This window comes from Oncorhynchus kisutch, linkage group LG17 (genome assembly GCF_002021735.2).
Source record: "Oncorhynchus kisutch isolate 150728-3 linkage group LG17, Okis_V2, whole genome shotgun sequence".
NCBI classification, from domain to species: domain Eukaryota; kingdom Metazoa; phylum Chordata; class Actinopteri; order Salmoniformes; family Salmonidae; genus Oncorhynchus; species Oncorhynchus kisutch.
Genome location: NC_034190.2, coordinates 72,291,779 through 72,317,860, shown reverse-complemented (window position 1 = coordinate 72,317,860; position 26,082 = coordinate 72,291,779). Strand labels below are relative to the sequence as shown.

Here is a 26,082-nt window from a genome sequence, read left to right as displayed (position 1 = left end):
CTTTGGTACCTGTTTCCTCCAGCATCTACACAAGGTCCTTTGCTGTTGTTTTGGGATTGATTTGCACTTTTCGCACCAAAGTACATTCATCTCTAGGAGACAGAACGCATCTCCTTCCTGAGCTGTATGACGGCTGAATGGTCCCATGGTGTTTATACTTGCGTACTATTGTTTGTACAGATGAACATGGTACCTTCAGGTGTTTAGAAATTGCTCCCAAGGATGAACCAGACTTGTGGAGGTCTAAAAAAACTTTTTTTTTGCTGAGGTCTTGGCTGATTTCTTTTGATTTTCCCATGATGTCAAGCAAAGAGGCACTGAGTTTGAAGGGATGCCTTGAAATACATCCACAGGTACACCTCCAATTGACTCAAATTATGTAAAATAGCCTATCAGAAGCTTCTAAAGCCATGACATAATTTTCTGGAATTTTACAAGCTGTTTAAAGGCACAGTCAACTTAGTGTATGTAAACTTCTGACTCACTGGAATTGTGATACAGTGCATTAATAAGTTAAATAATCTGTCTGTAAACAATTGTTGGAAAATGTACTTGTGTCATGCACAAAATAGATGTCCTAACCGACTTGCCAAAACTATAGTTTGTTAACAAGTAATTTGTGGAGTTGTTAAAAAAACTAGTTTTAATGACTCCAACCTAAGTGTATGTAAACTTCTGACTTCAACTGTGCATATGAGATGATTAAAGCAATAATATGTAAACATTATTAAAGCGGCCAGTGATTTCAAGTCTACAGTATGCATATGGGGCAGCAGCCTCTAAGATGCAGGGTTACGTAACCGGGTGGAAGTTGCCTAGTGAGGGCTATTTAACAGTCTGATGGCCTTGAGATAGAAGCTGTTTTTCAGTCTCTTGGACCCAGCTGTCATGCACCTGTAGTGACCTTGCCTTCTGGATGATAGCAGGGTGAACAGGCAGTGTCTCGGGTCGTTGTTGTACTTGATGATCAGCAAAGTGGAGGTGTTGTTTCCTACCTTCACCACCTGGGGGTGGCCCGTCTGTACCCAGTTGCACGGGTCGGGTTCAGACCCAGGGCCCCGAGATCAATGATGCGTATGTTGTTCCCACTGTGACGATTAGAACTTATTCAAACCAAAAGCTTTGGATAGATGGCAGCATTCACACAAAACTGAAAGCACGAGCCCACCGCATTTAACCATGACAAGTGACTGGGAACATGGACGTGTACAAACAGACCAGCTATGCCCTCCGTAAGCCAATCAAAGAGGCAAATACAACAGTACAGGGACAAAGTGGAATCGCAATTTAACGCTCAGACACGAGACACTCCGTGGCCGACATGAGTAAGACATTTAGCATGTTAACTCTCGCTAGGTTGCCGGTCCAGACAGCAACACAAGCTGCGTCCTCGGCACAATACGGACATATTCAGTCTCTCCCTATCCCAGTCTGTTGGCCCCACTTGCTTGAAAATGTCCACCATTATTCCTTCACCCAAGAAAGCAAAGGTAACTGAACTAAATTACTATCGCCACATAGCACTTACTTCTGTCATCATGAAGTGCTTTGAGAGGCTAGTTAATATCTCTTAAGGATCAGACCCCTTTCTTCAATTCTTTCCTAAAATGACATACCCAAATCTATCTGCCTGTAGCTCAGGACCTGAAGCAAGGATTTGCATATTATTGATACCATTTGAAAGTAAACACTTTGAAGTTTGTGGAAATGTGAAATTAATGTAGGAGAGTATAACACATTAGATCTGGTAAAACATAATACAAAGAAAAAAACGTGTTTGTATTTTCTTGTTCCATCATCTTTGAAATGCATTATCTGATTTAGGACACGTTTTAGACTGATCAAATGAACCATTGCATTTCTGTTCAAAATGTTCTAGCAAGTCTGTCCAAATGTACCTAATTGGTCAATATATACATTTTTAAATACATAACTGCACACTCTCTTCAAACAATAGGATGGTATGTTTTCACTGTAATAACTACTGTAAATTGGACGGTGCAGTTAGATTAACACAAATTTAATCTTTCTGCCCATATAAGATATGTCTATGTCTTGGGAAATGTTCTTGTTACTAATCACATTAGCGCATGTTAGCTCGACCATCCCGAGGGTGGGACACCGATCTGTAGGGATCCTTAAGAGTTAACTCAATCATCAAGTTTACTAACGACACAATAGTCATAGGACTGATTACCAACAACGATGAGACAGCCCACAGGGAGGAGGTGAGGCGCCTGGCGGAGTGGTGCCAGGAAAATAACCTCTCGCTCAAAGTCAACAAAACGAAGGAGCTGATCGTGGACTTCAGGCGACAGCAGAGAGAGCACACCCCAATCCACATCGACGGGACCGCAGAGGAGAGAGTGAAAAGCTTCAAGCTCCTCTGTGTACACATCACTGGCAACCTGAAATGGTTCATCCACACAGAAAGTTTGGTGCAACAGCACCTTTTCAACCTCAGGATGCTGAAGAAATTCACCCTGGCCCCGAAGTCTCTCATAAACTTCTACAGATGCACCATTAAGAGCACCCTGTTGGAGTGTATCACCACCTAGTATGGCAATTGCACCGTCCACAACCGCAGGGCTCTCCAGAGGGTGGCACACTGTCTGCCCTCCAGAACATCTACAGCACCCTGTGTCACAGAAAGGTCAAGAAGATGATAAAGGACCTCTGCGACCCGAGCCACGGCCTGTTCACCCCGCTACCATCTAGAAGGCGCAGACAGTACAGGTGCATCAAAGCTATCTTTCTATCTCCAGGCCATCAGACTGTTAAATAGTCACCACTAACCAGCCTCGACCCAGTACCCTGCCCTGAACTTAGTCACTGGTACTAGCCTGCTACCACCCAGTACTCTACCCAACACTTTAGATACTGTCTGTACACTACTCGTGTTTCTTGTTTTGTTCGTTTATTTATTCAATTCACTCCCTGTACTTGCTTCCCGATTTCCAGCATACACGTTAGAAAATAACACCTCACCAAAAGGAAGCAACAGGGATTTTTATTTTTTACTGGTGTCATTGGGTCTAAAGGCGGCTGTCGACGCAACCGAGGATGCCTCAGCTGGCTCGTCAGGCTTCCATGTCTCAGCTGGCTCATAGGGATTCCATGCCTCAGCTGGCTCGTAGGGTTCCCAGCGCCTCAGCTGGCTCGTCGGGTTCCTGCGCCACAGCTGGCTCGTAGGGATTCCATGCCTCAGCTGTCTCGCAGGGATTCCATGCCTCAGCTGGCTCGCAGGGATTCCATGCCTCAGCTGGCTCGCAGGGATTCCATGCCTCAGCTGGCTCGCAGGGATTCCATGCCTCAGCTGGCTCGCAGGGATTCCATGCTTCAGCTGGCTCACTGGGATTCCATGCCTCAGCTGGCTCATCGGGTTCCCGCGCCGCAGCTGGCTCGTTAGGTTCCCGCACCTCAGCTGGCTCTCTTTTTAAAATTAATAAAACATTATCAGCTGCATTGTCTTGTGTCAATAAGTATTCAACCTCTTATGGCAAGCCTAAATAAGTTCAGGAGTAAAAATGTGCTTAACAAGTCACATAAGTTGCATGGACTAATTCTGTGTGCAACAGTGACTACCTCATTTCTGTACCCCACACATACAATTACCTGCAAGGTCCTTCAGTCAAGGGGTTAATTTTAAACAGAGATCGAATCACAAAGACCATGGATGTTTTTTAATGCCTCGCAAAGAAGGGCATCTATTGGTAGATGGGGGGGTGGGAGGATGCATTAAATATCACTTTGAGCGTGGTGAAGTTATTTGGATGGTGTATCATTACACCCAGTCACTACAAAGATACAGGCGTCCTTTCTAACTCAATTGTCGGAGAGTAAGGAAACTGGTCAGGGTTTTCACTGAGGCCTATGGTGACATTAAAACAGTTAGAGTTTAATGGCTGTGATAGGAGAAAACTGAGGATGGATCAACAACATTGTAGTTACTCCACAATACTTACCAAAATGACAAAGTGAAAAGAAGGAAGCCTGTACAGAATAAAAATATTCCAAAACATGCATCCTGTTTGCAAGGCACTAAACTAAAACTGCTAAAAAAAATGTGGCAAAGAAAGGAACTTTATGTCCTGAATACAAAGTGTTATGTTTGGGGAAAATCCAACACATCACTGAGGCCCAGTCTTCATATTTTCAAGCATAGTGGTGGCTGCATCATGTTATGGGCAATGTTCCCTCTAACGCCTCGATCACACTGACAGCACCAATACATTATGGTACAACAGAAGTACATTCATTTCCAATGGAACGCTGTGTTTTGTTTCAGAAGCAGTTGCAGTACCTTCTGTGTGGTGCATATGTTGGATTTATCGAACATATGCATGAAATTGTATGTGTAGACTTGACAGAAAGTAGCAAAATGTAAATGTTTAACTTTTGTTGCACACATATCCAGTTAAATAAATAGTGAGATTACATAATAGAAAATGCTTTACTGCAGAATTTCTTAAAATTTGAATTCATTTATTTGTATTTAGTAGCATGAATCAATATTACAGTGCCTTGCGAAAGTATTCGGCCCCCTTGAACTTTGCGACCTTTTGCCACATTTCAGGCTTCAAACATAAAGATATAAAACTGTATTTTTTTGTGAAGAATCAACAACAAGTGGGACACAATCATGAAGTGGAACGACATTTATTGGATATTTCAAAAAAATAAATAAAATAAAAACCTGTCAAAAAAATTATTCAGCCCCCTTAAGTTAATACTTTGTAGCGCCACCTTTTGCTGTGATTACAGCTGTAAGTCGCTTGGGGTATGTCTCTATCAGTTTTGCACATCGAGAGACTGAATTTTTTTCCCATTCCTCCTTGCAAAACAGCTCGAGCTCAGTGAGGTTGGATGGAGAGCATTTGTGAACAGCAGTTTTCAGTTCTTTCCACAGATTCTCGATTGGATTCAGGTCTGGATTTTGACTTGGCCATTCTAACACCTGGATATGTTTATTTTTGAACCATTCCATTGTAGATTTTGCTTTATGTTTTGGATCATTGTCTTGTTGGAAGACAAATCTCCGTCCCAGTCTCAGGTCAGGTCTTTTGCAGACTCCATCAGGTTTTCTTCCAGAATGGTCCTGTATTTGGCTCCATCCATCTTCCCATCAATTTTAACCATCTTCCCTGTCCCTGCTGAAGAAAAGCAGGCCCAAACCATGATGCTGCCACCACCATGTTTGACAGTGGGGATGTTGTGTTCAGGGTGATGAGCTGTGTTGCTTTTACGCCAAACATAACATTTTGCATTGTTGCCAAAAAGTTCAATTTTGGTTTCATCTGACCAGAGCACCTTCTTCCACATGTTTGGTGTGTCTCCCAGGTGGCTTGTGGCAAACATTAAACAACACTTTTTATGGATATCTTTAAGAAATGGCTTTCTTCTTGCCACTCTTCCATAAAGGCCAGATTTGTGCAATATACGACTGATTGTTGTCCTATGGACAGAGTCTCCCACCTCAGCTGTAGATCTCTGCAGTTCATCCAGAGTGATCATGGGCCTCTTGGCTGCATCTCTGATCAGTCTTCTCCTTGTATGAGCTGAAAGTTTAGAAGGACGGCCAGGTCTTGATAGATTTGCAGTGGTCTGATACTCCTTCCATTTCAATATTATCGCTTGCACAGTGCTCCTTGGGATGTTTAAAGCTTGGGAAATCTTTTTGTATCCAAATCCAGCTTTAAACTTCTTCACAACAGTATCTCCGACCTGCCTGGTGTGTTCCTTGTTCTTCATGATGCTCTCTGCGATTTTAACGGACCTCTGAGACTATCACAGTGCAGGTGCATTTATACGGAGAGTTGATTACACATAGGTGGATTGTATTTATCATCATTAGTCATTTAGGTCAACATTGGATCATTCAGAGATCCTCACTGAACTTCTGGAGAGAGTTTGCTGCACTGAAAGTAAAGGGGCTGAATAATTTTGCACGCCCAATTTTTCAGTTTTTGATTTGTTAAAAAAGTTTGAAATATCCAATAAATGTCGTTCCTCTTCATGATTGTGTCCCACTTGTTGTTGATTCTTCACAAAAAAATACAGTTTTAGATCTTTATGTTTGAAGCCTGAAATGTGGCAAAAGGTCGCAAAGTTCAAGGGGGCCGAATACTTTCGCAAGGCACTGTATTTATTCGGTGACAAATGTATAGTTGAAGTCAGAAGTTTACATACAATTAGGTTGGAGTCATTTAAAACTTGTATTTCAACCACTCCACAAATTTCTTGTTAACAAACTATAATTTTGACAAGTCAGTTAGGACATCTACTTGTGCATGACACAAGCAATTATTCCAACAATTGTTTACAGACAGATTATTTCACAATTCCAGGCGTTCAGTCAACTAAATTGACTGTGCCTTTAAACAGCTTGGAATATTCCAGAATATTATGTCATGGCTTTAGAAGCTTCTGATAGGCTAATTGACAAAATTTGAGCCAATTGGAGGTGTACCTGTGGATGTATCTCAAGGCCTACCTTCAAACTCAGTGCCTTTTTGCTTGACATAATGAGGAAATCAGAAGAAATCAGCCAAGACCTCAGAATTTTTTTTGTAGACCTCCACAAGTCTGGTTCAACCTTGGAAGAAATTTCCAAACGATTGAAGGTACCACGTTCATCTGTACAAACAATAGTATGCAAGTATAAACACCATGGGACCACACAGCCGTCATACCGCTCAGGAAGGAGACGCGTTCTGTCTCCTAGAGATGAATGTACTTTGGTGTGAAAAGTGCAAATCAATCCCAGAACAACAGCAAAGGACCTTGTGAAGATGCTGGAGGAAACAGGTACAAAAGTATCTATATCCACAGTAAAACAAGTCCAATATCGACATAACCTGAAAGGCCGCTCAGCAAGGAAGAAGACACTGCTCCAAAACCGCCATATAAAAGCCAGACTATGGTTTGCAACTGCACATTGGGACAAAGATCATACTTTTTGTAGAAATGTCCTCTAGTCTGATGAAACAAAAATAGAACTGTTTGACCATGATGACCATCGTTGTGTTTGGAGGAAAAATGGGGAGGCTTGCAACGAGAAGAACACCATCCCAACCGTGAAGCACGGGGTGGCAGCATCATGTCGTGGCGGTGCATTGCTACAGGAGGGACTGGTGCATCATGAGGAAGGAAAATGATGTGGAGATATTGAAGCAAAATCTCAAGAAGTCAGGAACTTTTAGCTTGGCTGCAAATGGGTCTTCCAAATGGACAATGATCCCAAGCATACTTCCAAAGTGTGGTGGCAAAATGGCTTAAAGACAACAAAGTCAAGGTATTGGAGCGGCCATCACAAAGCCCTGAACTCAATCCTATTGAAAATGTGTGTGCAGAACTCAAAAAGCAAGGAGGCCTACAAACCTGACTCAATTACACCAGCTCTGTCAGGAAGAATGGGCCAATATTCATCCAACTACTTGTGGGAAGCTTGTGGAAGGCTACCTGAAACGTTTGACCCAAGTTAAACCATTTAAAAGCAATGCTACCAAATACTAATTGAGTGTATGTTAACTTCTGACCCACTAGGAATGTGATGAAAGACATAAAAGCTGAATTATTCTGACATTTCACATTCTTAAAATAAAGTGGTGATCCTAAATTACCTAAAACAGGGTATTTCTACTAGGATTAAATGTCAGGAATTGTGAAAAATGTATGTATAAATGTAAAAATAATTTCCAATAGTTTTGGAAGGATAATTGCAATAATAAATAGTCATAATAGTAGAGAGTAGGCTCGTCCAACAATGAGACCAATGTTGAGGAAGGTTGTTTTGATTACACTGTTGGACTGGGACCAGCTCCACCGAAATCGCAGGTCTGTGTGGGTCCAGGGATGGTTGAAGTTACGAAAGCAGGCAGGGGAGTTCCACCGTCTCATTCAAGAGCTTTGACTGTTTGGAGAGAATTCCAACGCTACTTTCATCTGGACCGAAGCCAGTTCGATCACCTGCTCCAGATGGTTGGAGCCAGGATCACCAGGATGGATTCCTAACTACCGGGAGTCCATCAGCCCAGTTGAACATCTGGTGATTTGTCGTTGGGAAGCTAAATTCAAGTAAGTTTTTAAATCCTTTGATACCATAATTGATTGATATTAAATATATTTTATGTCAAAATGACCTAGCTAAAGGGCTTTCTAGTTAATAGCCCCTATGTGACAGCAGATGTCATTTTAAAGAATGTTCATTAGGCCTATTACTTTTCCCAAAGTTTAAAATCATTTTAAAAGTATTAACTTTCACCAAATCCCCATAGAATAACCCTTTTTGCTTCCAGGTAGAACTCTGTTGGGTTCCATGTAGAACTCTGTTGGGTTCCTATTCCTTTGGGGAATAGGTTCTAAATGGAAGCCAATGGGATACTTCCTGGAATCAAAAATGGTTCTTCAAAGGGTTCTCCTATGGGGTAAGCTGGAGAACTCTTTTAGGTCCTAGAGATCACCTTATTTTCTAGGAGTGTAGAGTTGGCCTGGGCTGCAGTTCATTGGTACAGTCATAGACTGAATTGTACTTTTTCAAGGCATTGTTAATGATGGTTGATGATTATTTCAATATAATTAGTAGAGCATAGTAAACAATAGGGAGGTAGCTATATCAGTAGATAGAATATGTGGGTATAATTCAAGTTACACACAATATTGATAGTTATTTTGAATCATATTTCAGATTCTTGGCGACAGTGGACTCCTACATGACCATCAATGCCTGCCACCATGACCATGGTGGCAGGCATTGTCCCCTCTGTGGCACAAGCCATTTGGGACTGTCTGGTCGGCAAATACATGCCTGTCCCCAAGGAGGAATACTGGAGGGCCATCGCTGCTGAGTTCCTGGAGAGGAGGGATTTCCCCAACTGTCTTGGCACCATTGACGGGAAACATGTAGTAATTCAGGCTCTACTGAGCTCGGGTTCGCAATTCTACAACTACAAGCGTACATATTCAGTTGTACTCTTGCCTGGTGTAGATGCCAACTACTGTTTCCGTGTTGTCGATGGGCTTTGAGAAGAAGGCGAGGAGAGAGGACGTGAGGAGTCAAGAAAATTTCAATTTCAATTCAGTCAATTCAGAAATCTATGTAACACTAATACTTAGAATTGATCCACCTCTACGCAGACGACACCATTCTGTATACTTCCGGCCCTTCTTTGGACACTGTGTTAACAACCCTCCAGGCAAGCTTCAATGCCATACAACTCTCCTTCCGTGGCCTCCAATTGCTCTTAAATACAAGTAAAACTAAATGCATGCTCTTCAACCGATCGCTACCTGCACCTACCCGCCTGTCCAACATCACTACTCTGGACGGCTCTGACTTAGAATACGTGGACAACTACAAATACTTAGGTGTCTGGTTAGACTGTAAACTCTCCTTCCAGACCCATATCAAACATCTCCAATCCAAAGTTAAATCTAGAATTGGCTTCCTATTTCGCAACAAAGCATCCTTCACTCATGCTGCCAAACATACCCTTGTAAAACTGACCATCCTACCAATCCTCGACTTTGGCGATGTCATTTACAAAATAGCCTCCAATACCCTACTCAACAAATTGGATGCAGTCTATCACAGTGCAATCCGTTTTATCACCAAAGCCCCATATACTACCCACCATTGCGACCTGTACGCTCTCGTTGGCTGGCCCTCGCTTCATACTCGTCGCCAAACCCACTGGCTCCATGTCATCTACAAGACCCTGCTAGGTAAAGTCCCCCCTTATCTCAGCTCGCTGGTCACCATAGCATCTCCCACCTGTAGCACACGCTCCAGCAGGTATATCTCTCTAGTCACCCCCAAGACCAATTCTTTCTTTGGCCGCCTCTCCTTCCAGTTCTCTGCTGCCAATGACTGGAACGAACTACAAAAATCTCTGAAACTGGAAACACTTATCTCCCTCACTAGCTTTAAGCACCAACTGTCAGAGCAGCTCACAGATTACTGCACCTGTACATAGCCCACCTAAAATTTAGCCCAAACAACTACCTCTTTCCCAACTGTATTTAATTTTTATTTATTTATTTATTTTGCTCCTTTGCACCCCATTATTTTTTTATTTCTACTTTGCACATTCTTCCATTGCAAAACTACCATTCCAGTATTTTACTTGCTATATTGTATTTACTTTGCCATCATGGCCTTTTTTTGCCTTTACCTCCCTTCTCACCTCATTTGCTCACATTGTATATAGACTTGTTTATACTGCATTATTGACTGTATGTTTGTTTTTACTCCATGTGTAACTCTGTGTCGTTTTATCTGTCGAACTGCTTTGCTTTATCTTGGCCAGGTCGCAATTGTAAATGAGAACTTGTTCTCAACTTGCCTACCTGGTTAAATAAAGGTAAAATAAATAAATAAATAAAAAAAGAATTGAGTAACAATTTACTTTATAAATTGACTGAATTTATACAGAATTGACATGTGTGTGAAAGGAAAGTTACAATGAGGGAGGTCAAAACTCCTCTCCTCTTCCTGTCCTTCCTGTGGTCGGTTAATTTGCCTCTGGAAGGGAAGAGAAAAACAACTCATACAAGCATTACATAATATAACATCATAGAAGGTGAAATGTATGTTAACTAAATAATTATTGTATAGTGTAGTTAGTGCCATAAATTATGGAATAGTGTGGCAAAGTTGTTCATTCTTGCTGTGTACTCAGATCATATCTATTTCAGATCATAAGATGAATATAACAGGCAAATATTTAGACAGCAAACTGGTGTTTCAGCCTTTTTTCTAACCCAGAAATAACAACTATACATTGACTCATATTCATCTATTGATCTAAATGCCAATTAGCCCACATGAGTATATTGCAAAAATGACCCACTTTACTTCACTGCCTCAATACTTATGACACTACCTGTGGTGTGGATAAAAAAACGTGCCATTGATCTCGTGGTCATTGTGGATGACGTAGATGTTGTAGAGGGTCTTGCTGCACCAGTGGCGGCGGTGGTCCCACTTATGGATGACAAAGAGGGTCTCGCTGCACTGGATAGCTAGCTTTATGGGTGTTGTGACATGAGTATGAAATTGTAATTCGTGTTGCTTAATGTTTTAGGGACTCCTGAGAAAACCAGCAAACCAGGTTGTCGTCTGTGAAACAGTGGATGTAAAGAATCTAGCTAACTAAAGCATTTACTGCCAATTGAATTTAGTAAGCTTCCTTGCTGCATTGTTGGTTAAGGGCTTATAAGTAAGCATTTAATGCTATGGTAAGCATTTCACCTGTTGTATTCTGTGAATATGACAAATACAATTTGATTTGATATTTGACATGCAATGCAGCTGAAGTAATGTAGCTAACTAACTTCAAAGCTAATTTCTTCAAATCAAGCTGCTTACCTATTGCAGATTCAGTCTTCCCAGCCTGGTGCAGGTCTACAATTTTGTTTCTGGTGTCCTTTGACAGCTATTTGGTCTTGGCCATAGTGGAGTTTGGAGTGTGACTGTTTGAGGTTGTGGACAGGTGTCTTTTATACTGATAACAAGTTCAAACAGGTGCCATTAATACACGTAACGAGTGGAGGACAGAGGAGCCTCTTAAAGAAGAAGTTACAGGTCTATGAGAGCCAGAAATCTTGCTTGTTTGTAGGTGACCAAATACTTATTTTCCACCATAATTTGCAAATAAATTCATAACAAATCCTACAATGTGATTTTCTGGATATTTTTGTTTCTCATTTTGTCTGTCATAGTTGAAGTGTACCTATGATGAAAATTACAGGCCTCTCTCATCTTTTTAAGTGGGAGAACTTGCAGAATTGCACAAATACTTTTTTGCCCCACTGTATACTGATTTGTAATTCATATATACAGAAACAGCATTTAAAAACTGTACACTACACTTCCTATGCATCATGTAAATACTCTAAAACTGGTTCATCTCAATATCTAATTCCCTTCATCTGCACTGACCTGAGGACACAGGATAGGTGTAGTATTAATACATGCATGATAAATATTATAATTGTAATATTATATTGCAAATACAGTTCAATCTGTACTTCAATGCACATCTGGTGTGCTTTATAAAAACAGAGGAAGAAAGGAGATGGGGAGAGAGGTACGAGAGTGTAAAAGACATAGGGAAAGGGGTAAGAACAGAGAAGCAGGGAAGACAGCATATGATTAATGAATTACAGTGTTACTAAACTTAATATTCTCTCAGTTCATCACAAATACATAATAGTGTCTCTAGCGGTGTCTCCTAACCAGCCTTGGGCCCCCAGTTGGCCAGAAGGTTATCTTAAGAGCGGGTGAGGTGGGGATGATGGGACTGGGGGTTGGCATCCTCTCTTACATCAAAGCATACCTGCAGACAAGAGACAGACAGAGAGAGAGATAGCATGATTAAGCCTTGTGTTTTATTTTATTTTAACACTGTCAGTCATCATAATCATCAGCAGGTGAAATGCAAAACTGACCTTGGACCATTAATTCTGGGACTACTACATCTCTATCTGTATTTCAATGTAAAGAATCTCGTTGATAATATTTCATATTGACCCGACCAAGTGACCTCCCACCTCTGATCATGATGTGCCCTCTATGTAGCCAGTTCAGATGTGGGAGGGGTTGACCAACACAGCTGATATAACCTAGAGGATTTAGGGAGAAGGGGGATGAAGTGAAGGAGAGAGACTGTTATTAAGAAAACTTGGTCATTAAAGAGACAGCGTTTAACAGGAATCTGTGTGTGGCCTCACCTGGTGACCAAAGTGGCTGCAGATTACTTTATAATGAAAAACATGCACAGACACACAAGGACAAACAATATAGCGTAGTTATATAAATTGAAAAACGGAAGTGTCTTACTATTCTCCATGGTTGGTCCTCTTGCCTATTCTTTGAAGGTGGAAGGAGCCAGTATACACCTGAGCCTGCTTACTGCACAACACAATCCATCAATCAGATTGATACACGAGTGTGTAGGTGTGGGTAATACAATGTCTAATTGTTTTTAAAAAATTCAATATGGGTGACTCTTAAAACATGTCTTGTACAGCACCGTCACCTGAGAAGTACAAATCAAAAGGAGAGAAACTGGGAATTGAATAACTGCAGTTCACATAGCTAAATAAATGAAAGAATAATCTTATTGCAATATGTATTGCTCTTAAAAGAGCCTTTGGTTGTGCATAGGGTAGTCTATGGTGTTGCCAGGGAACAGCACTCTCTTTCGAAGAAGTAGGAGGTGAAGATCTCCCGCACAAGGATTGCCTCCTGACCTCCATCCTTGAAACATCCTGCAGAGCAGTAGACCTCTCCTCTGGCACACGGCGGCAAGCTGCAGAACCCCTCCTGGTCCTCGTGTCCATCCTCATGAAGTTATGCAGAACATAGGTACCCTTCACATGCCTGAATTACCCCAGGAGGCAGTCCCAGATGGGCCTGGTAACCCAACCTTGCAGTGCCATACACGGTAACTGTATGCAATCATTTTAAAGGAATCTCCAATTGCAAGGTATCTGTAGGAATATGGAAGATAATGTTATTATTAGTCTTTTACATCACCAGGTCATTGTGGATTACTAAAATATAATATCTCATAACAAATCATGATAACATGCTGACCAGACCAGACACGTCGCGTGTGCGAGTGTCGCTAAATACATTTAGAAGTCCATGTTATTCAATTATTGCACCCACACTGCTCGCGCGCGCCAACAAGCGGCTAAATAGAACTCCTTTCTATTTCTGACGCAGATCACGCTGCAAGTCTTGCCTCTCCCATCTCCTCATTGGTTTATAGAAGCAAGTACCCACGTGCCATCTCCTCATTGGTTATACCCACGTGGGTGATTGAAAGACGAACTGTTTTGCCGGTCATCGTGGTAATACTATGAAAGTTTAGATGCCGATCACCATATAAGTTCAAAGATGAAAAAGCCTGGAAGGAGGAGAGATGACTAGAAATGATTCGGTTGGCCATTTTATGTGTGGATTAATTTTCGGAGTAGAGGATCTTGTGCATTTCAGGTAAAATTACAACTCAATGTTTATATCCCAGGACAAATTAGCTAGCGGCAGCAAGCTAGCTAAATAGGACAAATTAGTGCAAGATAACTAGCTAAATTGCTTAATTGTTTAATGCTTTTCGACCTGTCCCCAAATTAATGTCATTGGTTCAGAGTTTGTTTTGATATTTTAACCTGCGTGTCGTGATCACGTTTGGTGTAGGGAGACAAAATAAATGTATGCATGATAGCACACGATGGCACAAGCTCACAGCTGGTTTGGGTTCCGTGTAAAATTGGATAGATAGATAGATGCATGTGCAAAAATACAGTATGTGCATGTGTAGCATGTGAGAACAGCAGGATCATATCAAGGATAGCATCACAAATGAATACATAAACACTACTTGAAGCTTGATGATGAGTTGATAATTTGAATCAGCTGTGTAGTGCTAAGGCAAAAACAAAACTGTGCCCCCCTTTGAGTCCTCAGGACCAGGACTGAGAACCACTGCTCTTCATTGGGACCTATTCATCTGCAGACAGGCTTTCACAGCTCTCTGTATCTGAGGACAGAAAACATCACAAGAAACAGAATTCACTATACTCAAATTAGACAACACTGAATATTATGTTACTATTATCTCTGTCCTCACTTCTAGGGACTGGAACAATACAAAAGTAGCTGCCCTATCCAGAATACCCTACTCTCTCAGTTTGACAGTTGGGGCTGCTATCTTTTCATCCTCCTCCATGGCGGTTAGCTAGCTACCTACAAATTAACTTTCAAAAACATTTTTTTTTACATTGATAAATAGATCAAGTTAGCTAGCTAATATGAAGTTGGGTAGCTGGTGATATTTAATTCACTTGGCTAGCTAGCTATACATTATGTAAAGTTGGCTCGATAGCTAGTTAGCTATGTTAGCAGCTCATTTGAGTTAGCCTGCACTGTAGCTAGTAATACATAGTTGTTGTTTTTTACATTTTCGAAATGTACTTACTTACTTGAATAGGTTCTCACAGCCATATGGATGATTGGAAAGATGGCAGCAAAGTTTGTCACCAGAGCGGTTTAGAGCGTATTACTACAGTGCATTTGGAAAGTATTCAGACCCCTTGATTTTTTTCTCATTTTGTTACATTACAGAAATGTTTACACATTTATAAAATAAAGAAAATGGGATAAGACTGTAAATACCAATTGGGGAGAAAAAGGGGTAAAAGTACAACAACAACAAACATATATGGAACTTAAAATGGGTACAGTCTCAGTTCACAATAAACACATGCTGGAAGGATTTTCACAACATTCAAGTTTGCACTCAGCAGACGTGAAATTTGATCAGTGACAAAAACAAATTGAGGGAACATTGGTTATGGGTATGCTTGTCATTGGCAAGGACTAGGGAGGTTTTTTTGCATAAAAATAAATGTAAAAGAGCTACGCACAGAAAAAATCCTAGAGGAAAACCTGGTTCAGTCTGATTTCCAACAGACACTGAGAGACAAATGAACCTGTCAGCAGGACAATAGTTGCTTACCAAGACGACATTGAATGTTTCTGAGTGGCCTTGTTACAGTTTGGACATAAATTGGCTTGAAAATCTATGGCAAGACCTGAAAATGGCTGTCTAGCAATGATCAACCACCAGTTTGACAGAAAAAAAAGGTGATTTTAACATGTATTGACTGTAAATGAGATATTTCTGTATTTAATTTTCAATAAACTTCCTAAAATGTCTAAAAACATCTTTTCACTTAGACATTATACGGTATTGTGTGTAAATGGGTGAGACATTTTTTATTTAATCCATTTTGAATTCAGGCTGTAACACAATTGTAATGCCCAGGGTGTAGTGGAGGAAGGAGGAGACAAAGAGTTCAGAGTAAGCTACTTCTTTATACACCGACCAGGTGAAAACAGACGCCACTCAAAACAAATGCCTCAAAACACAGGGGAACTAAACAGTCCCAAAAAACAGCTCACATACACGAACAACCGTGACATACATGCATGTACAAAGAGTACACATAAAACAATCCCGCACACCCAGCAGGCGGGCCGGCTGGCTAATAAAGCCCAACTAATAAACCGAATTAACAACAGGTGTAACTAATAAACAGACAAGGAGGGGGAGGAAAAGATCAGTGGCAGCTAGTAGGCCGGTGACGACGACCACCGAGCGCCACCCAAACGGGAAAGGGAGCCACCTTCGGTAGGAGTCGTGACAACAATAAAATGTGGAATAAGTCAAGGGATATGAATACTTTCTGAAGGCACTCCATATATATTCCGGACACTGACATTGCTGGTTCTAAAATTTCTGATATATACAAATACCACCTGGACTGGACACAGCTCGACAAACATATATTTTTGTGAAGATCAGGGAGTTTTGCTATGAAGAGGCCATGGACATCACATGCCCTGCACCAAAGTCGGGGGCATGACAGAAACAGGCTCTCAGAATATAGATCCCCTTGTTGATGCATGATGCAGACGACCTAGTCCATCACTACAGTAAGACTGCTGAACAGCTAATCAACGGCTATCTACCTTCACCCTCGGACTATCTGCACTGATAATGCACACTCACATGACTCTCCTAACACTCTCTCTCTCACACACACGCACATGCACACACACAGACACACCGTATTGCTGCTACTATTTATTATATTCATCCTGCTGCTCAGCTACTTTACCCCTGATCAGTGGTAACCTGTCATTCAGGGCAGAGCCCGATCTGTTTCGAGCCCCACCTGTTTAAATAAAAAATACAATTAAAAAAGTATACATTTTTTGCATGTTATTTTGGCATTAATACGTGTCACATATCAGTTTGCAAACAATGTAAAAATATATATATTTTAGTTAATAACGCCGCATACAAACATGGTCTCTTTCTTGTTTCCTTGAGTAAGGCAGCTCCAAAATACAGCTACTTTCTGTGTGAGTGGGGCAGCAAGCGGAAAATACGGAGCTTAGGGGTTGGTAATGTTCTCTAGCTGCACCATGATTGGCTCAGTGTGCTGTCACTCTTGGGGACACTATGTCACCGCAAAATCTATGGGGAGATTTCAAAAATTCAAGCCCCTTGGGTGCTGCCATAGATTTACGTTAGAAGTGCCCATCCAAGAAAGCCACAGATAAGGTCAAATGGCCACGGATAAAATTACATCAAATCACATTATATCTACCGTAACTTTGATTGGACTGATCATGTCAGCATCATACATTCAAAATCTTAGCTAGCAAGCTAGCAGTCATCATGATGAATCAAGTCGACAATCTACTGGCAAATCCTTTTCAATCCTTGTCATACGAGGAGAAATTATACATAAAACGTATCGGTACTCATCAGCCATTGGACATAAACATTACACAACAAGTTGGAAATCGCAAATTCAACAATTTGTGTTTTGGAAGGAATCAGTGGCTAACTGCAAGCGTTGCAAAGCCATCACTAGCTTGCTATTAAGGGGAGTGGGTGTGTGGTCCAAATCTGGGTTTAAGGGTCTATTTTCCAAGCTTGAAAGGATAAACATTCACATGCAACACCATGGGCCAGAAAAGGTTGAATAAATTGGCCATGCTGTCAAGCCAGCATGACTTCAGCCTCGTTCAAAACAACTAGAAACTCGGAACTGGGAAATCTCAGACTTCAGTGAGTTCAAGACAACTGGGAACTCAGAAAAAAATTGCTCAGATTGGGAAAATATTTTTTCAACGGTCATCCAACTCGTAATTCCAAGCTCCGACCTGAAGCTCACTGATGTCATGATTCAACCTTGTTTTTTTCTATAAATCTTGAGAATGCAAGACGTTGATGACAAAGTTTGATGACAAAATTTGCCCACAAGAAGGACCACCATGCCACCTTCCTGTTCAAGTGAGCACAGCACAGTCCAGAAATGCATTGTATGCTGCTGCATAAATTATGTAATATGCAGGGAGATATGTATACTGTAGTTAAGAAAGTAATCCTAAGTGTATGTTGTGTAGTAAGCTGTTAGTAGCCCATGTGCCTCACCCTGATAATTTGGTCCTTGGCCTACTGTTCTGACTTGGAGGTGCACATGTATCCTATAGCCTGTTTTAGAGAAATGTAATGATTTAATATTGTAAGAGCTTTCATTGTCTGCTTATACTGTATACCTCCTTTATTTATCCTACGGTTCTGACTTGGTGTACAGGGAGAATACTGTAAGAACAGCCCAATAGTTATATTCACTACGTCCATCCTAGTGCTCTCATTAATGTCTAAGTCAAAATTACGGATCTGCTCGTCGTCCCCTAATGCCATAGTTTGTACATTTCAATTGTCAGTAGAAATCACATTTGTGTAAGCAAGTCAGCCACGTCAACAATGTTTTTTTTTTTAATGTTTTGCTGTCAGACAAGACTCTGCTGATAGGCAGGTGTAGCGGAGGTAAGGATTAACTCTATGGTGATAAAAAGAACGCTTTGTGGGGACAGCTTTATGTAGGCCCTAACAGTTTGTGGGCAGCGTTTGTCGCCATTATTATTATTAATGGTTTTTTTTGTGTTCTGTTGTAGCTTTGCTATACTGGAGTTTACCCTGTGCGTGTAGTATAAACATTTAGAACAAGTGAAACAAGCGAACCTTTTGTGGTGAAATATTATTGTGCTAAAATCGTTTTCTACCGAGTGGTGCAATGTTAGGCTACCTAGCTACAGTACATGCTAGCAGGCTTTCTGCAACGTAGCTTCCCTCGTGCTGGCACTTGCTCACTTTACCTTTCCTCATGTTAGGTGTGCACTGTGTGCAGCATTGAGAATCTCATCATTCATTGTATTACATTTATTTCATCCAGTCCAGGTATGTAGGTCTACAGTTGTATGGCTATATCTATTGCATACATATGTGGCTAGTTTATCACTGTTTATAGTATAGCCCGGTGGTCTTTTGTAATGTGAATTGTTCAACATATTTTTTATAATTCAGAGCTTTTATAGCATCTAGAAGATAATAGCCAGCAGCATACCACCCTGCATACCACTGCAGGCTTGCTTCTGAAGCTAAGCAGGGCTGGTACTGGTCAGTCCCTGGTTGGGAGACCAGATGCTTTTGGAAGTGGTGTTGGAGGGCCAGTAGGAGGCACTCTTTCCTAAATATCCCAATGCCCCAGGCCAGTGATTGGGGACATTGCCCTGTGTAGGGTGCCGTCTTTCGGCTGGGATGTTAAACGGGTGTCCTGTCTCTTTGCGGTCATTAAAGATCCCATGGCACTTATTGTAAGAGTAGGGGTGTTAACTCAGTGTCCTGGCTAAATTCTTAATCTGGCCATCAAACCATCACAGTCACCTAATAATCCCCAGTTTACAATTGCCTAATTTGTCCCCATCCTCTCCCCTGTAACTATTCCCCAGGTCGTTGCTGCAAATGAGAACGTGTTCTCAGTCAACTTACCTGGTAAAATAACAGATAAATAAGTAATTACTTTGGAGTAATTTTGTATTATTTCACAGAAATATGTGGATCCCTTGAATGTACCGTATCTGAGAAATTCACCATTCATTGTATTGTATTGCATTTATTTCATCCAATCCAGATAAATAAAATACCAGAAACCAGCAATGAGTGCCCAGAGTCCTGTTCGTTAGCAATATACCAGAACACAATGCAGAAAAGTAGCCATACAGGCTACATAAGCTGCATGTAAGCATTCCACTGTACCGTTTACACCTTTAACACCTTTGTAGAAATTAGTTATTTACAAAAGTATTCAAACCCTTTGCGATAAGACTCGAAATTGAGCTCAGGTGCATCCTGTTTCCATTCATCATCCTTGAGATGTTTCTACAACCTGATTGGAGTCCACCTACGGCAAATTCAATTGATTGGATATGATTTGGAAATGCACACACTGGTCTAAGGTCCCACAGTTGACAGGGCATGTCAGAGCAAAATTCAAGCCATGAGGTCGAAGGAATTGTCCGTAGAGCTCCAAGACAGGCTTATGTCGAGGCACAGAGCTCGGGAAGGGTACCATAACATTTCTGCAGCATTGAAGGTTCCCGAAGAACACAATGGCCTCCATCATTCTTAAATGGAAGAAGTTAGAAACCACTAAGACTCCTTCTAGAGCTGGTCGTCTGGCCAAACTGAGCAATCGGGGGAGAAGGGCCTTGGTCAGGGAGGTGACCAAGAAACCGATGGTTACTCTGACAGAGCTCTTGAGTTCCTCTGTGTAGATGGGAGAACCTTCCAGAAGGACAATAATCTCTCCAGCACTCCACCAATCAGGCCTTTGTGGCGGAAGCCACTGCTCAGTAAAAGGAACATGACAGCCCGTTTGGAGTTTGCCAAAAGGCACCTAAAGACTCTCAGCTCCAGAGCACTCAGGACCTCAGACTGGGGCGAAGGTTCACCTTCCAACAGGACGACCCTAAGTACACAGCCAAGACAACAAAGGTGTGGCTTCGGGAAAAGTTTCTGAATGACCCAGCCAGAGCCCAGACTTGAAAATAGCTGTGCAGCGACGCTCCCCATCCAACCTGACAGAGCTTGACAGGATCTGCAAAGAGGAATGGGAGAAACTACCCAATACAGGTGTGCCAAGCTTGTAGCGCCATAACCAAAAAGACTAGAGGCTGTAATCACTGCCAAAGTTGCTTCAACAAAGTACTAAGTAAAGGGTCTAAATACTTATGTAAAAGTAATATTACTTTTTTTATGTTTTACAAATTTGCAAAAAATTCTAAATACCTGTTTTTGCTTTGACACTATGGGGTATTGTGTGTAGATTGATGAGGGAATTTTATTTTTGTAATCAATTTTAGAATAAGGCTGTAGCGTAACAAAATGTGGAAAAGGTCAAGGGGTCTGAATACTTTCCAAATGCATCAAGTAGTCCAGTTTAGTATTTGGTTCCATATCCCTTGCACGCAATGACTACCTCAAACTTGTGACTCTACAAACTCATTGGATGAATTTTCAGTTTGTTTTGGTTGTATTTTGTGTTATGTTTTGCCCATCTTAATGCTCAAATCTAAAGTTCTGCAGCATAGAGCCAAATATTTTTGTTTAGCTTCACTGTCCAAATACATATGGAGGGGAGTATCTGTAATAATCAGAAGTTATTATTGTCCTAATTAAAAGGATTTATAGTTTCCATAGGAAACGGAAATACTATTGATTGGCTGTTGCTCACAGGAGTGGAACCAGACTAGTCTGGAATACTAAAGAGTATAATTTCCTTGTCTAAATAAAATATATATTACTTTCACATATTTATCTGAGTAGAGTGAATGTTAACAGACAGTGGACTTGGTAGTTAAATCAGAGCACTATAGCTGTTTGCCAGATACACTCAAATCTAACATATACAGTTGAAGTCGGAAGATGACATACACTTAGGTTGGAGTCATTGAAACTCATTTTTCAACCACCCAACAAATTTCTTATTAACAAACTATAGTTTGTCGGTAAGGAGATCTACTTTATGCATGACAAAAGTTATTTCTCCAGCAATTGTTTACAGACAGATCAATCCCAGAACAACAGCAAAGGACCTTGTGAAGATGCTGGAGGAAACAGGTACAAAAGTATCTATATTCACAGTAAAACGAGTCCTATATCAACATAACCTGAAAGGCCGCTCAGCAAGGAAGAAGCCACTGCTCCGAAATCGGCATAAAAAAAGCCAGACAATGGTTTGCAACTGCACATGGGGACGAATATTGTCCTCTGGTCTGATGAAACAAAAATATAACTGTTTGGCCATAATGACAATCGTTATGTTTGGAGAAAAAAGGGGGATGTTTGCAATCCGAAGAACACCATCCCAACCATGAAGCACATGGTGGCAGCATCATGTTGTGGGGGTGCTTTGCTGCAGGAGGGACTGGTGCACTTTTGCAAAATAGATGGCATGAGGTAGGAAAATGATGTGGAAATATATAAGCAACATCTCAAGACATCAGTCAGGAAGTTTAAGCTTGATCGCAAATGGGTCTTCCAAATAGACAATGACCCCAAGCATACTTCCAAAGTTGTGGTGGCAAAATGGCTTAAGGACAACAAAGTCAAGGTATTGGAGTGGCCATCACAAAACCCTGACCTCAATCCCATAGAAAATTTGTCGGCAGAACTGAAAAAGCGTGTGCGAGCAAGTAGGCATACAAACCTGACTTAGTTACACCAGCTCTGTCAGGAGGAATGGGCCAAATTTCACCCAACTTAATAGTGGGAAGCTTGTGGTAGACTACCCGAAACATTTGACCCAAGTTAAACAATTTAAAGGCAATGCTACCAAATACCAATTGAGTGTATGTAAACTTCTGACCCACTGGGAATGTGGTGAAAGAAACAAAAGCTGAAATAAATCATTCTCTATACTATTATTCTGACATTTCACATTCTTAAAATAAAGTGGTGATCCTAACTAACCTAAGACGGGGAATTTTTACTAGGATTACAATGTCAGGAATTGTGAAAATCTGAGTTTAAATGTATTTAGCTAAGGTGGATGTAAACTTCTGACTTCAACTGTAGGTTAAACACATCACCTACTATAGCCGTTTATAACAGGGAGTGGTAGTGGGAGTCAAGTTGTCATATACATATTCTATCAGAAACCCTGCTTTTACCTGGTTATAACTTACTTGCATCCATTGTCCTGATCAAGTGTAGATGATTAAAAGACACATTGTGATCTGATTGTGATCAGATTTTCCTGACCACCTCCGGAGGTATTCAGGCACGCATTGTGTCTGGATATCTTACAAGATCTGGACCGAGAAATAATCTAAATCATAAATATTTTGCCCTCTAAAATCATTGACAGGTGGCACCATTGGCTTATTACATTAATATAAGTGTCTTACAATGAATAAACATTATTTTGAAAGAATAGCTGTGAAATAATTTGCATAAAGGAAGGGACCAGGAAATATGGCAACAATGTGGACACAGTGGACAGATAACAGACACATTTTAATAACATGTGTAGACACATTTCTGGAAATGTGGGCTTAAATCAGAATATCGACAAGATCAGGACAAAGGACACATGTTAGCACCAGGTATAAACGGGGGTTTACATAAAAACAACCTGCTTTGAAGTTTCACACTTGACATGGCTAAGTATTATAATCAAATCAGATCGAATTTGTTTCAGAAATGAGAAAAAAAATAACCCAGTCTTGGTAACTATGTAATATCATAAAAGTAAGTCATCTTGTGAATGAAAGCCACATTTAATTAAATATTTTCTGTACATTTTCAATTAATCAATTACTCTCTCTCTCATCAAATCAATATAAAGTATTTTCAAGCAGTTGCTAACAGCACCCATTTTGCTGCTGCGCAACCAATTGCAAGTGAGGGAAGGACAATGGGAAAAAATATCAATTTCAGATGGCAAAAAGCACCAGATGCTGTCCAGAATCAGAGAAGGGTCCTGGATCCCTGACTGGAGTACTGGAATAGAAAATCTGTGTGTCCCCGACCAAGGCAAGAATGTCTGCACGTTCAGAGAAAAATGGGTAATCAGATGGACCATTTTCAGCTGGCGAGGCCACTGTGTGTGTGTTCTTTGTGATTCGGTTCCCTTGTCATCAGACAGCTGTGGACAGAAAGTAGAGTGCTTGGGACTATAAGTTTCTATCAGAATTTTTGTCCAAATTAAGTTATCGACATAGCCTTGTTCTGTTAAATGTTCTCTGCCTATAGTATATAGTACACAAAATATCCCAATTCATGTTTTTAAGTTCAAAATAATACAAGCTCAACATTGCTGACACCATTCAAATCATTAGGCATTCCCCCTGTCTCATAACTTCAATTCAATACATTTTTTCAATCGATTTCAGACAATTTGTCACAATGAATTCCGACCAACTATCAGTCTACTGTCTTCAAACAATATACAGTACCTGTTATATTTCCCATATAGATTCCTTTTAATTACAGCAAAGCATTATACACTAATATTTTCCCACTGAAATTGCAATCCCCAAGTCTAGCTGCCTGAACATAGTATTAAACCACAGCTTGTGTGGCATCTTAGTGCACACAAATAACAATAATAATATTAATAATAATGTGATTTATATAGCGCTTTTCAAAGACCCAAAGACGCTTAAAGGTTTCAAGGTTGCCATTAATGTTATTTGTCACTGATCAGTGCAATTTCTAAGAAGTCTCGGCCTCTTTACAATTTGAAGTAAATAAACTTGTATTTGCATAATTACAAAGTATGCAGCACTGAATTGTGTTTGGATTGGCTGAAGATTTATAGATAGTCACACAAGGACAGCAAATTGTTATCTGATTTCAGCATGTGTCCCCTTGAAGTCATTGACAAACTGGCACACCAAGCCAAACAGCTCCTGAGAATCTTGATCCATCGGCTCTCCGAATTTAACCTTCAAGAAAAAAGACAAATGACCCAAGGTATTATTTTTGACATCTCAAGTCCAAAGCACTTCAGTTGCTTTCATTCTTTCAGAGGTTATAATACATTTGTCTAATTCCTGGGGTTAACCGATGTCCCTGGTTTGAAGCATAACGTAAGTCCAGTTCATTGCAAACTCCATTTATAATAATGAGCTGATAAACTGTGTGAGCATGGAAGCAATTATTGGACTTAAATATCTTCAATGAGACAGACGGGTGGCCATGGCATGAATCCATGGCCACACTTAACTCACTACAGGGTTAGCTAATACAAAGGGTGTGTCATTAAAACAGTGGCTCAAGAGTAACATCTAATATCAGTCAAACACGGCTCAACTGCTACAGTATTTGACCACACCACTATTCAGAAAAGCTACGCCAACAACACTGCAGCACATATGGAACTCTGAATTTAACCTATTAACTTTAAAGTATTTTGATGCATTTCACCCTAAATTAACATGCCCAAGTTACAGTAACACTGGGAGAGCAATTTAAGCATGCAGTATAGGCTACTACCATTGGTTCCGTGTCTGACTGCAGCAATTTTGTTCCCCTGGGGAGCAGAGAGAAGGTTCTGATAATGTCACAGATATAAGCTGTGTCAGGGTCAGTCTTCTCTCTCTCTCTGTCTCTCTCCTCTCTTTGCTGCTGCTGGCTCAGGCTGTAGCACATCATTATTGGTGTGCGTACGTGTGTCCGTGTGTGTGCGAGAGGGTGGGAAGGATAAAGTTTGGAGTGCACAGGAATTTAATTGTGGAACCTACTATATCACAATTTCCTGGCAAGGCTCACCCCTCACCCTGTCAAGGCTCACCCGTCACTCTGTCAAGGCTCACAACTCAAACCCAGAACACAGCAGAGTCAGATGGACTCTTTGTGATGATGGATTGTCCTTCTGGAAATAGGGGGTTGGAAAATGGCCGTTACTTTCTTTAAAAATGTATTGTTCTGTAAGAGTTTTACTTTGTTCTGACTGGGCAGAAACAGCACCTAGGCTCTTTGCCAAACTACACTAAAATAAAGGTGTACTAAGTTGGTAAATATCCCTAAGCATCTTCTTATGTGTGTCAAAAAGTAACACTCCGTCATCTTGTCTATGACTGAATCTGAGAGACAAACCACTTCCGTTAGATACCTAATAACATCCAGTGTATTATAGTATTAATAGGGATAGCTTCTAATACCCTCCTGTGTATATATTATTAATAGGGACAGGCTCTAATACCCTCCTGCTTATTATAGTATTATTAGGGACAGACTCTAATATCCTCCTGCGTATTATAGTATTAATAGGGACAGACTGGATGAAAAGCGTGTCCAGAGTAAACTGCCTGCTACTTAGTCCCAGGTGCTAATATATGCATATTATTAGTAGATTTGGATTGAAAACACTCTGAAGTTTCTAAATCTGTTTGAATGATGAACTCATATGGCAGGCGAAAACCTGAGAAAAATCCAACCAGGAAGTGGGAAAAGGTTTGTACTTTTTCAACTCATACAGTGTCTATGGGGTCAAATTGCACTTTCTATGGCTTCCACTAGATGTCAACAGTCTTTAGAACCTTGTTTGATGCTTCTACTGTGAAGAGGGGGGAATGGGAGCTGAATGAGTCAGAGGTCTGCCAGAGTGGCATGAGCTGATCAAGCTTGCTCATGTGAGTTAGCT

General features: G+C 40.8%; 1 protein-coding gene across 3 annotated transcripts in view; it reads right to left on the bottom strand.

The window, feature by feature from the left end:
* Positions 1-22,930: 22,930 nt before the first annotated feature.
* LOC109908248 (formin-like protein 19) overlaps positions 22,931-26,082 on the bottom strand; it is a 50,420-nt gene continuing 47,268 nt past the window's right edge. For 2 of the 3 annotated variants that reach the window (XM_020506835.2, XM_031794542.1), the window contains one exon: positions 23,194-24,382. In XM_020506835.2, the coding sequence (XP_020362424.1) occupies positions 24,281-24,382 (102 nt within the window). In that variant the 3' untranslated portion in view covers positions 23,194-24,280. Of the gene's footprint in view, positions 24,383-26,082 lie in introns of all 3 variants that reach the window. The other variant, XM_020506834.2, reaches the window with a different exon arrangement.